Source organism: Coregonus lavaretus (genome assembly GCF_964263955.1).
Source record: "Coregonus lavaretus genome assembly, chromosome: 12".
In the NCBI taxonomy this organism is placed as follows: domain Eukaryota; kingdom Metazoa; phylum Chordata; class Actinopteri; order Salmoniformes; family Salmonidae; genus Coregonus; species Coregonus lavaretus.
The window spans coordinates 58550572-58576464 of NC_139999.1; the positions used below are offsets into that span (position 1 = coordinate 58550572).

The window sequence follows — 25893 nt, forward strand, 5'->3', positions numbered from 1 at the left end:
GACGTACTGCCAAATTCTCTAAAATGACTTTGGAGGTGGCTTATGGTAGAGAAATTAACATTAAATTCTCTGGCAACAGCTCTGGTGGACATTCCTGCAGTCAGCATGCCAATTGCACGCTCCCTCAAAACTTGAAACATCTGTGGCATTGTGTTGTGTGACAAAACTGCACATTTTAGAGTGGCCTTTTATTGTCCCCAGCAGAAGGTGCACCTGTGCAATGATCATGCTGTTTAATCAGCTTCTTGATATGACACACCTGTCAGGTGGATGGATTATCTTGGCGAAGGAGAAATGCTCACTAACAGGGATGTAAACAAACCTGTGCACAAAATTGGAGAGAAAAAAGCTTTTTGTGCATATGGAACATTTCTGGGATCTTTTATTTCAGCTCATGAAACATGGGACCAACACTTTACATGTTGCATTTATATTTTTTTTCAGAGTGAATGGTGACATCTGTTTGGACACACCTACTCATTCAAGGGTTTTTCTCTATTTTTACGATTTTCAACATTGTAGACTAATAGTGAAGACATCAAAACTATGAAATAACACATATGGAATCATGTAGTAAACAAAAAAGTGTTAAACAAATAATTTTAGATTCTTCAAAGTAGCCACCCTTTGCCTTGATGTCAGCTTTGCATACTCTTGGCATTCTCTCAACCAGCTTCACCTGGAATGCTTTTCCAACAGTCTTGAAGGAGTTCCCACATATGCTGAGCACTTGTTGGCTGCTTTTCCTTCACTCTGCGGTCCAACTCATCCCAAACCATCTCAATTGGGTTGAGGTCAGGTGATTGTGGAGGCCAGGTCATCTGATGCAGCACTCCATCACTCGCCTTCTTGGTCAAATAGCCCTTACACAGCCTGGAGGTGTTTTGGGTCATTGTCCTGTTGAAAAACAAATGATAGTCCTTTTAAGCACAAACCAGATGGAATTCTTGAAATTTTCCAGATTGACTGACCTTTATGTCTTAAAGTAATGATGGACTGTCGTTTCTCTTTGCTTATTTGATCTGTTCTTACCATAATATGGACTTGGTCTTTTACCAAATAGGGCTATCTTCTGTATACCACAATTGCTGATGCTCCAGATACTCAACTAGTCTCAAGAAGGCCAGTTATATTGCTTCTTTAATCAGCACAACAGTTTTCAGCTGTGCTAACATAATTGCAAAATGGTTTTCTAATGATCAATTAGCCTTTTAAAATGATAAACTTGGATTAGCAAACACAACGTGCCATTGGAACATAGGACTGATGGTTGCTAATAATGGGCCTCTGTACGCCTATGTAGATATTCCATAAAAAATCTGCCGTTTCCAGCTACAATAGCCATTTACAACATTAACAATGTCTACACTGTATTTCTGATCAATTTGATGTTATTTTAATATCCCAAAAAAGTGATTTTCTTTCAAAAACAAGGAAATGTCTAAGTGACCCCAAACTTTTGAACAGTAGTGTATATACACACTAAACAAACGCAACACATACAAATATAAATGTAAAGTGTTGATCCTCGTGAGCAGCGGGGGCCCACGTTTGCGGTTTGGTGTTGTTTACCTCGAAGGTGTTTAGCTTGTCCGGGAGCGAGGCATTGGTGTCCGAAAAACAGGCTGGCTTTCCCTTTATAATCTGTGATTGTGTGGAGTCCCTGCCACATATGTCTCATGTCTGAGTTGTTGAATTTCGACTCCACTTTGTCCCTGTACTGTCGTTTTGCCTCTTTGATTGCCTTACAGAGGGCATAGCTGGTCTATTTGTACACGTCCATGTACCTTGTTGAGGTTAAATGTGGTGGTTAAGTTTTTGCGAATGCTGCCATCTATCCACGGTTTTTGGTTTGGATAAGTTTTAATCATCACAGTGGGAACAACATCCTCTATGCACTTCCTGATGAACTCAGTCACCGAGTCAGTGTATACGTCGATACTATTCTCAGAGGCACCTGGAACATTTCACAATCCACGTGATCAAAACAATATTGAAGCATGATTCCAATTGGTCAGACTAACGTTGAACAGTCCTTACCATGGGTACTTCCTGCTTAAGTTTCTGCCTATAGGTGGGGAAGAGCAGAATGGAGGCATGATCTGATTTGCCGAAAGAAGGGCGGGGGAGGGCTTTGTAGCCATCCCGGAAGGGAGAGTAGCAATGATCCAGAGTGTTCGTTGTGCGTGTAGCACAGGAGTGTAGCACAGGAGATGATAGAATTTCGGTAGCGTTTTCATCTGATTTTTTTCCCTTTATTAATGTCTTCATCGACTCGATTGGTTGGAAAACAGTTACGAACATAATACGTGATGTTGCACCCCTTCTACAGGCATGTGGGGGGGAGGGTTTTTGAAATGTAACATCAATCAAAATGTCCTGAACAGGACCAAGAAGTCAGACCCCATCACCCTGATCCTGGCCCAACTCCTCTGGCTACCAGTGAATTACAGGATCAACTACACGCTCTTCTCATCTCACATTTTCCCTTCGCTTGGGGACTTCAGGGCACAACACAACAGCTGTCTGTGCCTAACCATCCTAGCCTAACCATCATACCACAACCGTTAACCACTACTCACAGACTACATCATTGTCTCTATATTTGCTAACATCATAGTCAACATATCTATTAGAACTAACACATTAGTAAACCCACAATCCAATCCATGTGTACAGTCACGCAGTACAGTGTAGAGCAAGCAGTTCAGCAGTTACACTGGCGGGCCCTGGTGGCAATACATTTATAAAACCAAAAGCTTACCTTGACTTGGAAGAGCTGGAATGTTGGATAGCCTTAGCCAGCTGGCTAACATAAACAGCATTCCTCTCTGTTTGAGTCAGGTTGTTGAGTAGAGTAAATTAGCTGCATTAGCTAGCTAAGGAAGTGAAAGTGAAAAAAATAAAATGAAATATAGCTATCTCTCGCTCTCTCTTTCTCTCTCTCTTCTGCTTAATTTTTGAATAAATTAATTTGTTAAAATCTGTTCAACTATTGTCTTTCTTTCTCTTTGAATCAACTACTCACCACATGTTATGCACTGCAGTGCTAGCTAGCTGTAACTTATGCTTTCAGTACTAGATTCATTCTCTGATCCTTTGATTGGATGGACAACATGTCAGTTCATGCTGCAAGAGCTCTGATAGGTTGAAGGACGTCCTCCGGAAATCGTCATAATTACTGTGTAAGTCTATGGAAGGGGGTGAGAACCATGAGCCTCCTAGGATTGTATTGAAGTCAATGTACCCAGAAGAGGACGGAAAATAGCTGTCCTCCATCTATACTACCTTACAGAGTGTTGCAAATAACAATCAGTTATTTGGTGACGTGAATATATTTAGTATAGTTTTATCTGGGGCGGCAGGTAGCTTAGTGGGTAAGAGCATTGTGCCAGTAACCGAAAGGTCGCTGGTTCTAATCCCCGAGCTGACTAGGTGAAAAATCTGTCGATGTGCCCTTAAGCAAGGCACTTAACCCTAATTGCTCCTGTAAGTCGCTCTGGATAAGAGCGTCTGCTAAATATGTAAAATCTAAAATGGATAATGTCTTGCTTTGTACAAAATAATAAAATGCAGCACGACAGGATCTTTCTAAACGTAGCTCTTTATTAGTTAGCTAAAACTGGCATGTTCATGTGTCTCCGGCCATGATCATCTTGAAGATGACCTCACCACCTGGGTGGTCTTAACCAATCATAGCGCAGTATGACAAGACGGTAGCATGCATCCAATTACAATTCAGTATGCTGACACATATGAATATTACATCCCCCTTCTTTAAAAAAATAAAATAAATGTTCTACATATTTTAAGCGTTTCTTTTGCATACATGCTCTGTAGTTTGAACTCGAGGTAAGTAACCATTTATACTGCACCAACTGCATCAACATAACAGACTATGAAACAATGATTCAGCATACTGTTACTTTTAGAACAAATATTTCTCAGCAACTCAGCTTTTCACTGTAGCAATGACATCTCAACATTTCAAACAAATACAATACCAAAGCATTTCAAGTTAACATTTCAATAACAAGTTTACAGTCCGGAACTCTTTTAGGGCAGCGATCCGCCTACAACCTTTGACATTTCACAGGTCTAGGACAGCTCTAGGCTTGACCTCTCTTCCTGACCTTGTGTGATATGAAGCTGAGCATGCTTCTGTGTCAGTCAACAGTTCTTGTGGTGTTGCAGGTAAGTATGGTGTATGTTGTGTTGTGTCTGTGTTTAGTCCATCCCGTTCTCTTTCAGGGGAACAGTTCATCTCGTCAGTGTGTTGTTCTTTTGTGTTCAGTAGGTGACGACGATTGCGGCGGTACACCGCTCCTTCTGCGGTGCGAACGTGATATGAACGTTCAGTGTCAGCTGGTTGGATGACGACTGCTGGCTTCCAGTAGCCATGCTCCTGGATTCTAACTGACTCTCCATCGTTCAGTGGTGGCAGTGGTCTAGCTGACCTGTCGTAGTATCGCTTTTGGTGTTCTTGTCTCTGTGCACAATTTGCATGCATTTCCTTGTAGCTGACGACCTCAGGTTGCAGCTGCTGGTTGGTGCTGGGAAGAATTGAGCGAAGCCTGCGGCTCATCAACAGCTGGGTTGGTGATTCTAAGTTGTCAACTGGAGTGTTGCGGTATTCAAGGAGACTGAGGTAGGGGTCTCTCTTGTCTGCTTTTGCTTTGTCCATGAGTGATTTAGCAATCTGCACAGATTTTTCAGCAAGGCCATTACTTTGAGGGTAATGTGGGCTTGTGGTGACATGTGTGAACTCCCATGCTTTTGTGAAGGATTCAAACTCATTTGATTTGTAACAGGGGCCATTATCAGATATTAAAGTCTCTACAATGCCATGCCTGGCAAAGGCTGCTTTCAGCTTGTGTATCACAGCTGCCGATGTGGTGCTGTGAAGCTTGTCGAGTTCGAAGTATCTGCTGTAGTAGTCCACTGTTATGATGTAGTCCTCGTTGTTCCAGGTGAACAGATCGGATGGCACGACCTGCCAGGGTCGGTCTGGGATACGGTGAGGTAACATTGGCTCTTTGGTGTTTGAGGGGCGTCGTTCAAGACAGGTGGGGCATTTACCAACCATGTCCTCTATTTGTTTGCACATTCCGGCCCAAAACAAAATGTCCCGTGCTCACAGTTTGCACTTTTCCATGCCCATGTGTCCAGCATGGATCTTTGTCAAAATCTCTTCTCTGAGACTGGTAGGTATTATGATTTTCTCTCCTTTGAAAGTGATTCTGTTGATCTGTGATAGTTCGTCACGAAGGTTCCAGAACTCTGAGACGCTCTGAGGGCATTTTCTCCTCTCCTCAGGCCATCCTGACTGTATGACTTTCCTCAGCTGTGTGAGTTGTGTGTCTTTTTCTGTTTCTCGGATCTCCTTCAGTTTTGTGTCACTAACTGGTAAGTTGCTGTACACAGTGTGCACCTGCATGCCCATGCCTTCACTGAGGCTGCTGTCCTTGTAGGTAAGAAACTTCCTGGAGAGTGTGTCTGTGACAGGGATGTCTTTGCCTGGACGGTGAGTGATTGTGAAGTCGTATTTTTGTAGTTGATGGATCATTCTCTGTAGCCTTGGCGGGGCTGCGGCTAACGGTTTCCTCATGATTGACTCGAGGGTCTTGTGGTCGGATTCCACAATGACTTGTCGTCCATAGACTTACTGATGGAAACGCTTACATCCGAACAGAATGGCGTATAGCTCCTTTTCGATTTGAGCGTAGTTGATTTCACAGTCTTGGAAGCGTAGCCGATGGGTTTTCCTTCTTGCAGTAGCACTGCACCTAGTCCATACTTTGACGCGTCCACCTGGAGTCTGAGCTCTTTGTTGGGGTCGTAGTAGGCAAGGATTGGTCCTGGTTCTTTCGTGATCAAGTATTTCACTTTCTGGAAAGCGATGTCGTGTTGCTTGTCCCAGAGGAACTCACTGGACTGCTTTAGCAGCTGAAGCAGGGCTGCATTAGCATTGGAGAGGCTGGGTGTGAACTTCGCTAAGTAGTTGACCATGCCAAGCACTGTTTCCAGCTCTGTGCGGTTCTTTGGTGGCTCCATTTCCTTTATGGATGAGATCTTCTACAGATCTGGCTTGATTCCATTCGCTGTGAGAAGATGTCCGAAGTAGCTGACCTCTGTAGCGCCGACTGTGCTCTTCTCTGGGTTGAGCCGGACTCCTCTCTTGCGGGACCTTTGCAGCATCGCGCTGAGGTTTCTGTCGTGTTCCTCTTTGGTTCGACCATAGACAAGGATGTCGTCCACAATTGCCACAACTCCGTCGAGGCCTTCGTACACCTCGTCGATCTTTCGCTGAAACTCGTCTTGGGCTGAGATAATCCCAAATGGCAGGCAACGAAACCTGTAGTGTCCAAACGGTGTGTTGAACGTTGTGAGCTTAGATGACTCTTCTGTGAGCTTGATAGCCCAGTAGCCTGATCTGGCGTCCATGACACTGAAGTAGCGTGCGCCCGCTAGCTTGTGTGTGATGCCATCTAGCGTCAGTAAGGGGTAATGGGGGCATTTGATAGCCTTGTTCAAATCTCTTGGGTCGAGACATACTCTGAGCTTGCCTGTGAGTGGTTTCTCCACCACCACTAACGCGTTGACCCAATCCGTCGGTTCTGTAACCTTGGTGACGATATCAGATTGCTCCATGCTCTTCAACTCTTTCTTCAGACGGTTGCGGAGAGCAAGGGGAATCTTTCTCGGTGGGTAGACCACAGGGATTGCGTCTGGGTCAAGGTGAATGGTACATTCTCCTGGGAATAGTCTTATTCCTGTAAAAACATCAGCAAACTCCTCCATTAGATTCTCTATCTCTACTGGTGCTGTCACTGATAAAACTAGCTTGATGAGGTCCATTTCTAAACATGCTTTAAGACCTAGCACTGCAGGTGCTCGAGTGTCAACAATGTAAAAGTCCAACATCATGTCACTTTCCTTGTATTTGCATTTGAAGGTGCATGTGCCTTTTACTGGGAGCTGTTCACCACCATAACCAGTCAGTCTGCGCGTGGTGGGCTGTAGCTCGCTCTCAGATGTCAAGCTTCGGTACTTATTCCAAGGAATAATGTTTGCTTGTGCACCAGTGTCTAGTACGAACTTTAGCTCTGTGCCTTGTGTTCCTATCTCAATATCAGCAAAGGCTTGCTCTGTCTCTGATATCTGACTTTTCTGTGTCACTGAATCAATAAACAGTTCATCAGCATTTGACTCTTTGATTGACATTTCATCTTCACTCACTGTATGTGCTGTTTATCCATGGTAAGCTCTGCACACTTTTGCAAAGTGATTCCATTTTCCACATTTAGTACACTGTTTGCCTTTAGCTGGGCAATTTCCCTGTTCGTCATGCACTTTGCATCCACATGTTTTGGGGCGTTTGGAGTCTGTGTCGCTCTGTTTTGGAGTTCTGTCTCTCTCCGTTCTGAAACATGCTCTCTGGACACCGGAGGTGTGCTTAGATGTCTGCCTGACTGCGTGCACTGCTTGTTCACGTGATGCGCTCGTGCTGCCGCCCGAAATGGTTTTCATCTGAACCTATGCTAGCTCGTGAGATCTGGCTATGTCGATAGCTTTGTCCAGCGTTAGCTCAGACCCAACATTCAAAAGTTTCTCTCTCACTCGCGGTTAGTGTATTCCAAATACAATACAGTCCCTGACCATCTCATCCTTGTTTGCATAATCACAGTCTTTCACAAGCAGATGCAGCTCAGTGACAAACTGTTCAAACGATTCGCTAGCTCCCTGTACTTTCTCATGGAATTTGTACCTAGCAAAAATGTTATTGGTCTTTGGCACAACATATGCTTTAAAACGATCATAGTATGTTTTCAGTACCTTTGATTCAGCCTTGGTAAGTGTCCATGTGTTGTAAATGTCTCTCCCTTTTTCACCGATCCAGAGGAGCAGGTAGCTGCACTTTTCCTCTTCTCCTCTTTCCTTCAGAGGACCCGTGAACATTAGCTCCACATGTTGTTTGAATTTACGCCATGCATCAGGTAGATTTGTAGACTCCCAATCCATTCGAGGTGAAGGAACTCCAGCAAAATCCATATTTTAGTCCTTTTACTCTGACACCATGTCTTGTTTTGTATGCTTTGTACAAAATAATCAAATGCAGCACGACAGGCTCTTTATAAACATAGCTCTTTATTAGCTAGCTATAACTGGCATGTTCATGTGTCTCCGGCCATGATCATCTTGAAGATGACCTCACCGCCTGGGTGGTCTTAACCAATCATAGCGCAGTATGATACGACTGTAGAATGCATCCAATTACAATTCAGTATGCTGACACATATGAATATTACAGATAACCATTTTAATGTTTCACAATAAATAAATACACATTTAATTTACTGAGTAGGATGTTCCTCCCCTTCCTCCTCTGAGGAGCCTCAACTACTTGGAAGGTACCTGAACCAACCAATAGGAATCTCTATGCAAATAATATACATTAATTTGAACTCGGAGGTACTAGTTTCCGACATGACGTGAACTTGGCATATTTCCAACATGATGTGAACATGGCATAACATCTGACTGTCAGCTATCTCTTGGAGACAGTAACCACAAATTATCCATTGTATTGACCAGATACTCTACACAATGAAAATAAATGTCTTCAAAAATGGAAGGCAGTCGGAAGGAGGCAAGATCAGGTGGGACCATTAGAGCCAATATGCTGTGTGAACAACAGGCACAATGGTTTCCTAGTTACCACAGCCACAAGGTCAAAATTGGGTTTTAATTTAAGGTTAGGCATAAGGTTAGCAGTGTGATTAAGGTTAATGTTAGGTTTAAAATTATCAGCAGCACAGTTACATTCACCAACGCTCGGGATAACGTGAAAACAGCCTAACGAGCTCTGCTAGGGCAAGTAAAATGGTCACAGTGAGGTGTTCTCTCATTTGTGTCTGGAAGTAGCTAGCAAGCTAGACAACTTTAGCCAGTTAGCTTGGGTGCTTGGCTGCCGTTGCGACGTCAGAACACTCGGATCAACCCTACTCCTCGGCCAGAGCGTCCAGTGTGCGCTCTGAACGCTCCAAGAGCGAAACGCTCTGAATTTAGGAAAGGCCAAAGCACGCTCTGGCACTCCAGATTTAATTTATGAACACACCCAAAGTGTTTTTTTCTCGGTTGCCAGGATGTCACGTGTCCTACTTATATCAGTACACTCATAACAACCTTAATCATTACGAAACTTATATTCGATCAAATAGCCACATGTTGCAAATAAGACATACATTTTTTGCATGTTGCAAATAAGACACATTATTTTGTTACAAAATTCGACACTCCCATTGACCTCCATACAAAAACTCCTGCTGGAGAAGACATATTTTGGGCCCAGTTATCACTCTTGCTTCCCCTCTTCCTTTCTGCAGTAACTATGGCGACCACTTACGTCATTCTATAGTGGTTCCCGTGGACTTTATGACGTCAACGACCCTGTAAAATGCTCCGAAAACCCCGGAGTGCGGTTACCATAGATACTGGCGGGGGGAGGGGTGGGGTTTAGAGGAAGCGGAAGTGTCAGCGCAGGCGGAAGTGGTACTGCCCTGAATATCCCGAGCAGCGAACGGAGGACAGCTTGATACTGCCATCGTTCAGAGAAAAAAAAGCAGGATTGAAAATACATTCTAAATGTGAGTTCACTTGCATAAAGTCGATTCTAGTATTATTTCCTGGGTAAGGTAGAACATTTTGGGCTCATAATAACCTAGCAATGGCTCAAATCGCTATCTATGGCGGAAGGTGCCTATTGTGGTTTGGGGCTGGGTACAAGGATTTAGGCCGAGACGTGTGATTGAATGGCGAGCTAGAGCTCACAAACCAGCTAGGATTTAGATTATTGCAAGCCACATTGGGGAGGTCTGCAATTGAATATATCAATCAAAATCCAAAATTGTTCCTTAATGAAATGTGTATAGAGACTGAAAAACACATTTTGCCAGGCTAACGTGCTGTGCCTGGTCGTCGTGAAATCAAGAAACCTTACAAGCGCTAGCAAGCTAATGCTAACTTGACGCTATCTCCAGCTAATTTTAAAAGTGACTGGACTGCAATACACAGGCCTTTGCGATTCGTGAACAATAAAATAAAACTGGTGCTGATAACGAATTAAAATGACCTTTTAGTAAATCCAACTCATTGGTAGCATTCAATTACGCTAGCTAACGTTAGCTGATTTGCTAACGGTATCTCTCCATCTTAAAATTCCGCAAGGGAATGCGACAGAGGGCGTAGCTAGCCAACTACCAACATCTTCAATGGACTGGAATCTAGCACGCTAGCTAGCGCTTTAGCAATGAGGTTGCCTACGGATCTTATAGGGCAATGCTGCAGTATTTCCGCCATGGACGTTCCATTGCTAAATCCGTGATTAAAGAATAGCAGGTTGTCATGTTATCGAATATATCGCGATAATAACTAATACAGTGGCAGTTAATTCATTTGGCCTTGGTATTTTAGGATACAATACTGTCATAGTATTCCAGGCATTGTAAATAAACATACGCAAGTGACAAATCAGACAGTCCAAATTTACTTGAGATAACATGGCCATAATAATACATTGGTTAAACGATAGAGATCCTATTAATTAAATGGGTTAAACAATATAGCTAAGATCCCCTGCGGCGTTGTCACTGAGTACTGTGACCATTTCGTGTATTTTTTCTATTGGTGTCTAACAGGGCATTTGAAACATTCCTTGCTCTAGGTGTACATCTAGAGCTGTGTTTCACCTCAATAATTTAAACAAAGTGAAGGTTAATTTCCTATAGTGGTTATGTAGAACTGTGTTTCCCAAACTTGGTCCTGGGGTCCTCCCTGTGGACACATTTTGGTTTTTGCTCTAGCACTACACAGCTGATTCAAATAATCAAAGCTTGATGATGAGTTGGTTATTTTAATCAGTTGTGTAGTGCTAGGGCAAAAACCAAAACGTGCACACAGAAGATGATAGTCTTCTGATTATGGCCTAAAAACTTCCTAGAGCCCCAATGGGACTTGATCGACAGTTGTAAGAATGTAGCGTCTGCAATATAAATTGATGACTTTCTTCAGCCTTTTTCACAAACACACTGCTAGGGACTAATAATGTGTAAGCATACGAGGCTGCATGGACGTGTATACTTGCCTACGTTTGGGTTATGCCTAAAACTTTTTTATAATAATTATCTAGCCTTCCTTGTCACATGTGTAACAATGCAAATGGCAGGGCATAAAATTCACGTTTTGGTACACCAGCCACTCAGATTTTTTACCAGCCAAAATATCCCCCCCCCCACTAAAGTTTAACCAAGAAAACACAAACAAACGGATGAGCATGCTTTTTAATGTTTCTAAAACACATGTATTACTAGTAAGGCGTAATGTGGTATATTGTTTATTTTCATTTTCTGTGAGTCTTTTAACCAAAATATCACGATGTTAGTTTGTTGGTGATGTGGACACCAAGGAACTTGAAGCGCTCAACCTGCTCCACTACAGCCCCGTCGATGAGAATGGGGGCGTGCTCGGTCCTCTTCTTTTTCATGTAGTCCACAATCATCTCCTTTGCCTTGATCACGTTGAGGGAGAGGTTGCACCACACGGCCAGGTCTCTGACGACCTCCCTATAGGCTGTCTTGTCATTGTCGGTGATCAGGCCTACCACTGTTGTCATGGGCAAACTTAATGATGGTGTTGGAGTCGTGCCTGGCAATGCAGTCGAGAGTGAACAGGGATTACAGGAGGGGACTGAGCACGCACCCCTGAGGGGCCCCCGTGTTGAGGATCAGCGTGGCGGATGTGTTGTTACCTACTCTTACCACCTGGGGGCGGCCCGTCAGGAAGTCCTGGATCCAGTTGCAGAGGGAGGTGTTTAGTCCCAGGGTCCTTAGCTTAGTGATGAGGTTTGAGGGCACTATGGTGTTGAACGCTGAGCTGTAGTCAATGAATAGTGTTCTCACGTAGGTGTTCCTTTTGTCGAGGTGTGAAAGGGCAGTGTGGAGAGCAATAGAGATTCCATCATCTGTGGATCTGTTGGGGCAGTATGCAAATTGGAGTGGGTCTAGGGTTTCTGGGATAATGGTGTTGATGTGAGCCATGACCAGCCTTTCAAAGCACTTCATGGCTACAGACGTGAGTGCCTCGGGTCGGTAGTCATTTAGGCAGGTTATCTTAGTGTCCTTGGGCACAGGGACTATGTTGGTCTGCTTGAAACATGTTGGTATTACAGACTCAGACAGGGAGAGGTTGAAAATGTCAGTAAAGACACTTGCCAGTTGGTCAGTGCATGCTCAAGAGTACACGTCCTGGTAATCCGTCTGGTCCTGCGGCCTTGTGAATGTTGACCTGTTTAAAGGTCTTACTCACATCGGCTACGGAGAGCGTGATCACACAGTCGTCCGGAACAGCTGATGCTCTCATGCATGTTTCAGCGTTACTTGCCTCGAAGCGAGCATAGAAGTAATTTAGCTCGTCTGGTAGGCTCATGTCACTGGGCAGCTCGCGGCTGTGCTTCTCTTTGTAGTCTGTAATAGTTTGCAAGCCCTGCCACATCCGACGAGGATGTGGCAGAAACTGCAGCATTTATTTCACTATAAATGTGATCATACTTGACTATTTCTATTCGCAAATGCGAGTGAAATGCTCGCACTGTGGAGCCCTGACCACTTGCCAACGTGGCTGGTGAAATATCAATTTTACCCGCCAATGCCAAAATCTACCCGCATTTGGCAGGTAGCAGGTAGCGGGTGTTAATTTTAGGCCCTGGTAAATTGACTGGTCAGGCTAGGTTCACCGAGTTTCCAGTAGAGGGCGTAGCTACTCCAGGAATCCACTGAGGTGAAACCTCCTGGCTTAAAAACGGATGAAGCCGATGCAGTAAAAGACACAAAATTGGATGGTGCTTTCCTGCAACACAAGCTGTTGACTGACTGGCCTAGCCTATATAGACATTCAGATCAACAATAGAGCTATCTTCATTGTCATGGACGTGTTTTTAGCTTGGCTAGCGTGTCGTGTCCAAAAATGGTGTTGATATAGGCTAGCCTACTATAGGTTGAACGTTGCACGCATTCACACCAGATGGTGTCCTCCTTGCTATAACCTATTGCATATGGAACTTTGGTGTAGCCTACACTTCAAATGTTTATTAGGCCTACACAAATTGTGGTTGTGTTGTGAATCGAAGAGCAGGCAACACTTAGTGAATTAATAATATGAAAGGAGCTTCTTGGAGTGACTTAGACCAAAACACAGGCTATATGATAGGCCTAATACAAAAATGTTCGTCACTACAATGAATATACCTGAAATTACATAGACGAGTACACTTAATTATAGGTTTTATATGCATCTTGATTATTGGCTACTTCGTCACATTTGCACTATTTCGCTCGAGTTCCAGCAGTGGAGGGTCAAATCTGATATTTGACAACACTTTGACTTTTACGATGTTTCAATACAAAGGTACATGTTATATATCATATAATGTGCCTACTTTTTTCAGTGAAAGTACATGAATGTGTTAAATAGATGAGCAAAAATGTGTAATTTGGTCATGTATGCGAAAACCCTTTAGAATTTTGTATGACGTCAGTAGCCTAGTCAAAGGTAGCATCATGCTAAAATATATTGGCACACTCCACTTAGACCAGGGTTCTTCAATTCCGGTCCTGGAGGGCCGAAACACCTCTGTTTTTCATCTTCTCCTTCTAATCAGGGGCGAATTCAGACCTGGGACACCAGGTGAGTGCAATTAACTACCAGGTAGAAATAAAAAACAGAAGTGTTTCGGTCCTCCAGGACCGGAATTGAAGAACCCTGACTTAGACCATAGGTAATAAATGAAACCAAGCAGTTTGATTGTTTAACAATCTGCCTCTGGTGGCCTAATTGACCTGTTGAAAAAATGCGATTGGATGGTGGCTCTACTGTTTAAGGTCTCTGATAGGTTATTTTGTTACCAGATCTAATTATCTGCTCAGCTGGTTAATTTAGCCAGGTTGGCCTGAGAGAAAAGCTAGCAGCTAGCCATTTTAGACCAATGGTTTAAACCACGGTCTAAGCAAAAGTTCACAAGTATGGCCCCTAAGGAAATAACTTCGGAGTAACTCCTGACTGGTATCTGAAAGGTTTTTCATTTTGACATATAATGTTCTGGAATTATTAATCAGTTTTAATATATAGCCTATTCAATACTCAGTAATTAGGCCAAATGGAATGTTTAACAAACCATATTTGTACATGGTTCTCTCATTTCTGATATAAAGACAACCCGATAGCATGTCCAGAGTTGTTTCAGGTTTGATGTCAATTCCATTTCAATTCAATCAGGAAGTAAACTGAAATTAAAAAGCATTGAAAAGCAAGTTTACTCAAGTTTATTTCCTAAATTGACTGAATAGAAACTGACCCCAGTGTTTTTCAAACCTGTTCGAAAATGACCATCCCTTTGGGTCCATAGAACCAGGATTGTAAAACTTTGATGCCTTTGTTGCTTGGTGTGACTATGACCACACCACAATGACTCCGTGCCCTTTCACAGCCTCGACATGGACAAGAACGACCTGGTACAGAAGGCTAAGCTGGCCGAGCAGGCCGAGCGCTACGACGACATGGCGGCGGCGATGAAGGCGGTGACGGAGCAGGGCGGCGAGCTCTCCAACGAGGAGCGCAACCTGCTGTCGGTGGCCTACAAGAACGTGGTGGGGGCACGTCGCTCCTCCTGGCGCGTCATCTCCAGCATCGAGCAAAAGACAGAGGGCAACGAGAAGAAGCAGCAGATGGCACGCGAGTACCGCGAGAAGATTGAGGCCGAGCTGCAGGACATCTGCAAGGACGTGCTGGTGAGAGAGCGCGGCCCCTTGCTACTCCCTATGGGCCCCCCTCGCTCTTAAATGAGGGGTCCCGTGATGTTATGGGGATGTGTGATATAATGTAACACTGGGGCTGTAGTTCAATTCATTTAGAGTCCAGGCAATTTAGGAATGCCTTATACTCAACAGGCATTTTTTCATTATGCATTCTGAATGTGAGCTGGAATGAATTTGACCCCAAAGCAAGGTTGCAAAGCATAATCTATTTTGGGTTCATCTTTTGTTTGGTCCTGTGTGTTGAAAGGGCGGACTTGAGTTGACTGACACCCAACCAACCCCTCTTTTTTTCCCTGTTTTAGGCACTCCTCGACAATTACCTCATTGCCAATGCGACTCAGGCAGAAAGCAAGGTGTTCTACCTTAAAATGAAAGGCGACTACTACAGATATCTGTCTGAGGTGGCATCTGGAGAATCAAAGAAGAGTAAGTAGACATCTGTCCTATGAAGAAGCTTCTGAGTCACCCATATTCGTTAACCAGCCACTTTCCTTCAGCCTCTGATTATCATGGAAATAAGCAAAACCTCAAATTTGATGTCCACATACTACATAAGATCTAGACAATGTTGAATTAGTATCCATTATACAGGAGATGCGCTGTGAAATGAAACATGAATTCACTTCAACAAAAGCATGATGCCGTTTAATGAATTGGGCCTCTTCTCTCTCTCTGTCACAGCCACAGTGGAGAACTCCCAGCAGGCCTACCAGGAGGCCTTTGACATCAGCAAGAAGGACATGCAGCCGACACACCCCATCAGGCTGGGCCTCGCTCTCAACTTTTCCGTCTTCTACTATGAGATCCTCAACTCCCCCGAGCAGGCCTGCAGTTTGGCGAAGGCGGTGGGGCACCGTTATACACTCGCTCTCGCACAAACACACACACACACACACACACACACACACGTTCCACCGTCACACAGCAGCGCCTGCGTGATCAGCGGGAGCCTGGCCTAACCGAATCAATACAGAGCGCAAACACGCCCCTCCTGCTCAGCTACACTGTATATACAAAAGTATGTGGACACACCTTCAAATTAGTGGATTCGGCTATTTCAGCCACACCCGTTACTGACAGGTGTATAAAATTGCGCACACAGCCATGCAATCTCCATAGACAAACACTGGCAGTAGAATGGCCTTACTGAAGGGCTCAGTGTCTTTCAACATGGCACAGTCATAGGATGCCACCTTTCCAACAAGTCAGTTTGTCAAATTTCTGCCCTGCTGGAGCTTCCCCGGTCAACTGTAAGTGCTGTTATTGTGAAGTGGAAATGGCTCAGCCGCGAAGTGGTAGGCCACACAAGCTCACAGAACGGGACCGCTGAAGCGCGTAGCGTGTAAAAAATTGTCTGTCCTCGGTTCCAACACTCACTACTGAATTCCAAACTGCCTCTGGAAGCAACGTCAGCAAAATAACTGTTAGTCGGGAGCTTCATGAAATGGGTTTCCATGACCGAGCTGCCGCACACAAGCCTAAGATCACCATGCGACGGTGTAAAGCTCGCCGCCATTGGACTATGGGGCAGTGGAAACGTGTTCTCTGCAGTGATGAATCACGCTTCGCCATCTGGCAGTCTGACGGACGAACCTGGGTTTGGCGGATGCCAGGAAAACGCTACCTGCCCCAATGCATAGTGCCAACTGTAAAGTTTGGTGGAGGAGGAATAATGGTCTTTGGCTGTTTTTCATGGTTCGGGCTAGGCCCCTTAGTTCCAGTGAAGGGAAATCTTAACGCTACAGCATACACTGACATTCTAGACGATTCTGTCCAATGTTGTCGCAACAGTTTGGGGGAGGCCCTTTCTTGTTTCAGCATGACAATGCCCTCGTGCACAAAGCGAGGTCCATACAGAAATGGTTTGTCGAGATTGGTGTTGAAGAACTTGACTGGCCTGCACAGAGCCCTGACCGCAACCCCATCGAACACCTTTGGGATGAATTGGAACGCTGATTGCGAGCCCGGCCTAATCACCCAACATCAGTGCCCGACCTCACTAATGCTTGTGTGGCTGAATGGAAGTAAGTCCCCGCAGCCATGTTCCAACATCTAGTGGAAAGCCTTCCCAGAAGAGTGGAGGCTGTTATAGCAGCAAAGGGGGGGACCAACTCCATATTAATGCCCATGATTTTGAAATGAGATGTTCGATGAGCAGGTGTCCACATACTTTTGGTCATGTAGTGTATGTGTCACAAACCTGCTCATTAACACCGGTGCTCGTGCTGTTGGCATTTGCCAGATATTGAATCAAAAATAGACTTTGATGGATGGTACTTTGTCATCTGGTATGCCCTTTTAGGGGTAATGCGTTTTAAAAAGTGTTTTACATTTACATTACATTTTAGTCATTTAGCAGACGCTCTTATCCAGAGCGACTTACAGTTAGCGAATAGATCTTTTTTTTTTATACTGGCCCCTCGTGGGAATCAAACCCACAACCCTGGCGTTGCAAACGCCATGCTCTATCAACTGAGCTACATCCCTGCCGGCCATTCCCTCCCCTACCCTGGACGACGCTGGGCCAATTGTGCGCCGCCCCATGGGTCTCCCGGTCGCGGCCGGCTGCGACAGAGCCTGGATTCGAACCAGGATCTCTGGTGGCACAGTTAACACTGCGATGCAGTGCCTTAGACCACTGCGCCACTCGGGAGACCGGGAGGCATTGTAGGTTTTTGTATTCTGGGACTTTCAGAACATATTTTTTACCTCCTTCCATATGCCTGTTTTCCCTCTAGGCTTTCGACGAAGCGATTGCCGAGCTTGACACCTTGAACGAGGACTCTTACAAAGACAGCACCCTGATCATGCAGCTACTAAGGGACAACCTCACTGTAAGTGCTTACCGACAATACACGCCTTGCCAATGTAATGCCATTCAAATGCATTATCGTTTGATACTCTTGGAACTGAATACCTCGAGTGTATGAATCCAATGAACTCAATGGTTGGGTTATTATTTTTTCTTCCCCTCTGCAGCTGTGGACATCAGAAAACCAGGGTGACGAGGGGGATGCCGGCGAAGGGGAGAACTAAAGGCGTTGCACTTCACTGTTAATCCACCCACACTCTTCTCTCTCTCTCTCTCTCTTCTCTTACACATATACAGCCCGTACATTCCCGCTCCATCCAGCCCCTTCCTTTCTGTATGACAAGCAGCATGAATTGTACCTGACCTACCAGTTGTGCCCTTTTTCCAATATGCCCCAAGGCAACAGGGTAACGCTCAGTTGTTAACAAGCAGTCTTGTTTTGTGAGGATAAAAAAGAAATAAAAATTGCCCAGTTGAGTGGCAAGGCCATTCCCTCCTCCCCCCTCCCTCCCTTTTGATTCCCTCCAAACATTTCAAAAATATGTTCTTTCACCTAGCAAGTTATGCATTTATAGTATCCTTTTTTTGCTTTCCTAGTGTACTAGCGATTGCTGGTTTTACTCAAAAAGGTTATTAAACTGTCTGTTTATTTTCAACAAACACTGTGATGCTTAGTTTTTCTCCACATAATCACAAAAATTCTGGTTGATAAAATTCAGCACTTTATAGTTTGAGTAGCAGTGCAATTCTGCTGTGGCCTCATACAGAATGGTATAACAGGCTGTATTGTGACACTGACTAACATGCATATTGCTGTGTATTGTACGTTTATTTTGCATATTGAATTAAAATGAATAAAAGGGACCCTAGGTTTTGCCATTCCACATCTGTCCAGTTGAAAATAAGAAAAATATAACATTCCATCAGAACCTAGCATTAAGACAATATACCTTTTTTGAACAAACCCGGAGCATTCTCCTTATGTGCTGTCCTAGAACAGTTGACATAAAGGTGCTGTTTGAAAATAGTACAATGATCCTTGTTTGTTCTTAAATGTTACTTTTTGCTTTGCGTAATAATAATGACTCACACTTTGGTTCAAACTGTAAATTGTAAACATTTTTAGAGTTAAATATAAATCTGTCTTAAATGTGATGTTAACCTGCTTGCAAACAAACACCTTAAAGCCGTTAAGTTGAACTTTGACATCTTGGTTATTCAAGCCTTTCTTGACAGCCTTATGCTGACAGTCCAAACTGACCAGTCAAAAGTTATGTATGTTTCCTTCATGAAATGATATCTAAGCGAATGCATGCTTTTGCCCACGACGAGTGTGTTAGCAAGTCCCCTAATGTAAGTTGTGTAAGGGGGTTGTCTATCATAGTCGGAGATGGCATTGATGCTTTTGTTTTGTGCATCTCGAGACTTAAGGTGTATCAGAGGAGACCATATTGTAGTGGAATGTGGTCAGTGGATGGGTTAGATTCTGGAGTAGTGCAAGGACCCTGTAGAGGAAGCTGAATTCACTCAGTGTCACAATACCTTGTCATCACCATAACATTCCACTTAGGTGTAGAATTGATCTGTCTCAGTCGGTGTTGCTGAAGACGATGTTTCATGCACTGAAGAAAAATCTCCCCCTTAGCTGAACAAATGGCAGTTATTCTACGCTTGATTTAAAAAATAATGCAGTAGTGAATGTGAAACCGAGCCTGTCTGTATATCTGGTATCTCCAATTGCTTTATTTTTACTGACCGGTATTCTTTCTAAAGTTTGCTTCTGTGACGGTTTTATTGCTTAGTGCGCACGTGGTTGTGAAATTTTAGAATAGCATAAAAAAAATAAAAAATACAACAAACAAAAAAACTGGTTATTGACGTAATACTAGATGTGTATGTCTTTTAAAACAGTTCTAGTTTCACCTTACATGTTATCAGGAAAGTGTAAAAGACAATTTAAAGTGAAATAAAAGTTTTATCAGTTCCAAATGTTCCTGTTTTGTTTTTGTAACCACTGGTTTGTGTCTCTGACAGAGTTGCTGCCTAAAACACCAGTTGAAAACATTGGCTACTTATTTGACAGAAAAATTGCATTCCACCTCAGAAAAAAGGCTTAATCTTTTCCTCAGGCATCCTATTTTTATTTGTTCCAGTCTACTAGGGGCTCTTGAATATTTTAAACGGGGTAGTTTGGGTCCTGGATGCTGATTGGCTGAAAGCTGTGGTATATCAGACCATATACCACAGGTATGACAAAACATTTATTTTTACTGCTCTAATTAGGTTGGTAACCAGTTTATAATAGCAATAAGGCACCTCGGGGGTTTGTGGTATATGGCCAATATACCATGGCCACACCTCCTCAGGCCTTATTGCTTAAATATATTCCATAAAACCTAGAAATTGAAATGAAGCATCAAGGCATTACACGCTCTCAGGCTAGATTCCTTTGTTCAAATCATATCACTGAAAGGATCTTATGATATAGGCCTAGGTCTAGATAGTGTTTTTCCTAATTGTAGGCTACTGCCTTTAGCACTTAAAGTTAATAAAGTACTTTAATGTTGAAATCTTGTTTGTTTTTTAGGAACTACCTCACTGCTTTAGCACATGGCCACAGTCACGTTTCAATGTGAATCCTTTAAGAGATGGTGTGGGTCTAAAAAATGTATGCACTCACTAACTGTAAGTCGCACTGGATAAGAGCGTCTGCTAAATGACTCAAATGTAAAATGTACACTATATATACAAAAGTATGTGGACACCCCTTCAAATTAGTGGATTTAGCTATTTCAGCCACACCCGTTGCTGACAGGTGTATAAAATCGAGCACACAGCCATGCAATCTCCATAGACAAACATTGGCAGTAGAATAGCCTTACTGAAGAGCTCAGTTACTTTCAACCTGGCACCGTTATAGGATGCCACCTTTCCAACAAGTCAGTTCGTCAAATTTCTGCCCTGGTCAACTGTAAGTGCTGTTATGGGGCGGCAGGTAGCTTAGTGGTTAAGAGCGTTGTGCCAGTAACCGAAAGGTCGCTGGTTCTAATCCCCGAGCCGACTAGGTGAAAAATCTGTCGATGTGCCCTTGAGCAAGGCACTTAACCCTAATTGCTCCTGTAAGTCGCTCTTGATAAGAGCGTCTGCTAAATGACTAAAAATGTAAAATGTAAAAAATGTTATTGTGAAGTGGAAATGTCTAGGAGCAACAATGGCTCAGCCGCGAAGTGGTAGGCCGAGTGCTGAAGCACGTCCTCAGTTGCAATACTTACTACCGAGTTCCAAACTGCCTCTGGAAGCAACGTAATATTTCTTCACAGGTTCCCGAGACAAAATGTACATTTGTTGTATAATTTTACTGCAAGAAACACATCATTCTGCAGGAGTTAATATTATAATAGGAGAGGTTATAGGCCTATAGTCACTGTCCATATTTCAGTTACTATATTTAACCCATATTAATTTAAATTAGGAATATTCAGTTTATTCATAGTAACAGGAATATCAAAGGTGCATGTAAACAGCTAATCCGAATAACGGGATATGAGCTACTATCCGGAATGCTTGCTCATTTGGATGCCTGGGTTACTGTTGAGCACTTTCTGGGAGTGGGAGTGTCATTTCCACTACTCCGGTGTGAGCTGACTAATCTACCAGCTCACGTTTGTTGCCTATGGTTATGTTCCTCTTCTCAAATGTTGCTGATCTTACAATGCCTGGATAGGTATTTTACTTATCAGCTAGCCACATCATATAGCAATCTGGTGCCCAACAGCACAGTTGATGACGTGGCACGCAACCATTGGTTGATGCATGCAATGTCTCAGCAGGGTAACCCGACCATTGTTTTAGGCCTAGTGCTTATTTGACCCATGATGGTGTATGAAGTCATATCTTCATTATTTTGCACTATGAGGTAACCATTCTAACGTTCACAGAAATGAAAATAAGTGCTGCAATCAATAATATACCCTGAGATGACATTGCTGAAACGTAAAACACCCAAAGATTGTAACTCGCTTCACCGCTGCAATAATATTGATAATCCCAAAATACATTTACCAAAAAATATGTTCAAACATTCTGTAATTGAAGCAATATCTGAACAATTAAAAACAACTGGTTTCAAAACTGGTATCATCTAATTCAGCCCCCGTCAGGCAGGATGAGTGTCTCTGATTTGTCCCCCGTTTGTTTCCCAAATCGAAATCTGCCAGAAAACTACATTTAAAGATTATGCATTACTGATAGAATTGTCATGTCAGGTGATATAAACTCAGTAAAAAAATGTACGTCCCTTTTTCAGGACCCTGTCTTTCAAAGATAATTAGTAGAAATCCAAATAACTTCACAGATCTTCATTGTAAAGGGTTTAAACACTGTTTCCCATGCTTGTTCAATGAACCATAAACATTTAATGAACATGCACCTGTGGAACGGTCGTTAAGACACTAACAGCTTACAGAAGGTAGGCAATTAAGGTCACAGTTATGAAAACGTAGGACACTAAAGATGCCTTTCTACTGACTCTGGAAAACACCAAAAGAAAGATGCCCAGGGTCCCTGCTCATCTGCGTAAATGTGCCTTAGGCATGCTGCAAGGAGGCATGAGGACTGCATATGTGGCCAGGTAAATAAATTGCAATGTCCGTACTGTGAGACGCCTAAGACAGCGCTACAGGGAGACAGGACGGACAGCTGATCGTCCTCGCAGTGGCAGACCACGTGTAACAACACCTGCACAGGATCAGTACATCCGAACATCACACCTGCGGGACAGGTACTGGATGGCAACAACTGCCCGAGTTACACCAGGAACTCACATCAGTGCTCAGACTGTCCGCAATAGGCTGAGAAAGGCTGGACTGAGGGCTTGTAGGCCTGTTGTAAGGCAGGTCCTCACCAGACATCATCGGCAACAACGTCGCCTATGGGCACAAACCCACCGTCGCTGGACCATGCAGGACTGGCAAAAAGTGCTCTTCACTGACGAGTCACGGTTTTGTCTCACCAGGGGTGATGGTCGGATTCGCGTTTATCATCGAAGGAATGAGCGTTACACCGAGGCCTGTACTCTGGAGCAGGATCGATTTGGAGGTGGAGGATCCGTCATGGTCTGGGGCAGTGTGTCACAGCATCATCGGACTGAGCTTGTTGTCATTGCAGGCAATCTCAACGCTGTGCGTTACAGGGAAGACATCCTCCTCCCTCATGTGGTACCCTTCCTGCAGGCTCATCCTGACATGACCCTCCAGCATGACAATGCCACCAGCCATACTGCTCGTTCTGTGCGTGATTTCCTGCAAGACCGGAATGTCAGTGTTTTGCTATGGCCAGTGAAGAGCCCAGATCTCAATCCCATTGAGCACGTCTGGGACCTGTTGGATCGGAGGGTGAGGGCTAGGGCCATTCCCCCCAGAAATGTCTGGGAACTTGCAGGTGCCTTGGTGGAAGAGTGGGGTAACATCTCAAAGCAAGAACTGGCAAATCTGGTGCAGTCCATGAGGAGGAGATGCACTGCAGTACTTAATGCAGCTGGTGGCCACACCAGATCCTGACTGTTACTTTGATTTTGACCCCCCCTTTGTTCAGGGACACATTATTCAATTTCTGTTAGTCACATGTCTGTGGAACTTGTTCAGTTTATGTCTCAGTTGTTGAATCTTGTTATGTTCATCCAAATATTTACACATGTTATGTTTGCTGAAAATAAACGCAGTTGAGAGTGAGAGGCCGTTTCTTTTTTTGCGGAGTTTAGATGGTAATATGTTTCAATATGCTCTTAAATGCAACATGTAAAGTGTTGGTCCTATGTTTCAAGAGCACAAATTTGGTTACATCCCTGTTAGTGAGCATTTCTCCTTTGCCAAGATAATCCATCCACCTGACAGGTGTGGCATATCAAGAAGCTGATTAAACAGCATCATTACACAGGTGCATCTTGTGCTGGGGACAATAAAAAGCCACTAAAATGTGCAGTTTTGTCACACAACACAATGCCACAGATGTCTCAAGTTTTGAGGGAGCATGCAAACTTTATTTTTTAGAATTTGGCATAATGCCCAACCGGCCTCACATAACCATGCCAGCCCAGGACCACCCAGACAGCTGATGAAAAGTATTTCTGTCTGTAATAAAGCCCTGTTGTGGGGAAAAATTAATTTAGATTGGCTGGGACTGGTTCCCCAGTGGTTGGGCCCCTGCCCAGTCATGTGAAATCCATAGATTAGAGCTTAAAGAATTCATTTCAATTGACTGACTTCGTTATATGAATTTTAACTCAGTAAAATCGTTCAAATTGTCGCATGTTGCGTTTATATTTTTGTTCAGTATAATACGGTAACCATCCATCTCTCTGGTCTAGTGTTCCTTCCTAGACTCAATGAAAAGGTCATAGTCTGTTGTAGATATCCATACAATTTTAAGATAACTATGATCTTAAAGGGATAGTTTACTTATATACGTACAATAATAACATAATATAAATAGGTGCCTATATTAGCATTTTCATGCGTCATGTCCAAATCATTCTAAAGTATCTAAAAATGTACTGTGTAACTCAATTAAGTTACTTATAGATAATTTGGACATGAGGTGCAAAAATTCTAATTTACAGTGCATTCCGAAAGTATTCAGACCTCTTGACTTTTTCCACATTTTATTACGTTACAGCCTTATTCTAAAATGGATTAAAAACAAAATAAACCTCATCAATCTACACACAATACCCCATAATGACAAAGTAAAAACAGGTTTTAGCAAATTTTTGCTAATGTATTAAAGATAAAAACCATAAAAACCTTATTTACTTAAGTATTCAGACCCTTTGCTATGAGACTCAAAATTGAGCTCAGGTGCATCCTGTTTCCATTGATCATCCTTGACATGTTTCTACAACTTGATTGGAGTCCACCTGTGTGGATTGATCGGACATGATTTGATCGGACATGATTTGGAAAGGCACACACCCGTCTATATAAGGTTCCACAGTTGACAGTGCATGTCAGAGCAAAAACCAAGCCATGAGGTCGAAGGAATTGTCCGTAGAGCTCCGAGACAGGATTGTGTTGAAGCACAGATCTGGGGAAGGGTTCCAAAAATGTCTGCAGCATTGAAGGTCCCCAAGAACAAAGTGGCCTCCATCATTCTTAAACGGAAGAAGTTTGGAACTACCAAGACTCTTCCTAGAACTGGCCTTCTGGCCAAACAGAGCAATCGGGGGAGAAGGGACTTGGTCAGGGAGGTGACCAAGAACCCAATGGTCACTCTGACAGAGCTCCAGAGCTCATCTGTGGAGATGGGAGAACCTTCCAGAAGGACAACCATCTCTGCAGCACTCCACCAATCAGGCCTTTATAGTAGAGTGGCCAGACGGAAGCCACTTCTCAGTAAAAGGGGCTGTGCCGGTCTTGACACCTTAACACTCTGCCATAAATTAGAGAGTAGTAGAATCTATCTCTGGTCCTCTAGTATGGTGAAAGGAATGTGCTTTGTCCCCCAGAAGACTTTTGCAGCCAAAATTATAACGTCCAAAAAGTAAACACTGGAACAATATTCCTAACATCCAAGTGTTTGGAATGGTCAGTAGGGATCTAAAGACTAATCATGTCATATTGTGTATTATTTTGTGATGTCATTAAAAATGTTATAACAAAAATAGAGTAATTTGGAAAGTATACAACTTTATCTGTCAAGTTTACATCCAATTGTGTATATATATTATGGAGAATTACGAGAGTATTTTTGTGAAGATAGGAATCTCATTTTAGTTTTCTAACAAGATCATAGATTTTCATATAAGCTATGCACGGTGACTAGACACGCCCAAGTGAGCTCAGAGACCATGTCAGCAAGTTGGAACGCCCCTTTTACCAGAGTGCATAAAAAGCCTTGGTAACGAAATGTACATTAGACCAGAAAGCGTGGAGACGGTAGTCCACGGCTGAAATGGTTAGAACTTTGAATCTCTACACAAGGAGAAGAAGATGAACTCACTAGACCAGAACATTGCCAGTCTACAGCTGTACATGTAAAGTGATCTAGAACTTTCACTAAAGACACGAGGTGGGAAGAAAGGAGAATCCCATCTCAGACAACCAGTAGAATGCATCTGAGTATCTGTTCTATTTGAACACTCCACTCCCAGCCAGGCCAACTAAGGATGTTGTGACCTCTGGTGGACAAGCAGAGCCTTACACTGAAACGGGACACTAA

General features: G+C 43.4%; 2 protein-coding genes across 2 annotated transcripts in view; one reads left to right on the forward strand and one right to left on the reverse strand.

Annotated features, from left to right (window-relative positions):
• Positions 1–355: 355 nt before the first annotated feature.
• LOC311138781 (mitochondrial import receptor subunit TOM34-like) overlaps positions 356–25893 on the reverse strand; it is a 33726-nt gene continuing 8188 nt past the window's right edge. Inside the window, exon 10 of the mRNA XM_084173604.1 lies at positions 356–897. Coding sequence (XP_084029730.1) covers positions 666–897 — 232 coding nt within the window. The 3' untranslated portion in view covers positions 356–665. The remainder of the gene's footprint in view (positions 898–25893) is intronic.
• On the forward strand, positions 9519–18879 carry ywhaba (tyrosine 3-monooxygenase/tryptophan 5-monooxygenase activation protein, beta polypeptide a). The gene is made up of 6 exons (XM_084173278.1): positions 9519–9647; positions 14540–14840; positions 15170–15293; positions 15549–15712; positions 17606–17701; positions 17847–18879. The coding sequence occupies exons 2-6, from the start codon at positions 14547–14549 to the stop codon at positions 17901–17903; spliced, it is 735 nt and encodes a 244-aa protein (XP_084029404.1). The 5' UTR covers positions 9519–9647; positions 14540–14546; the 3' UTR covers positions 17904–18879.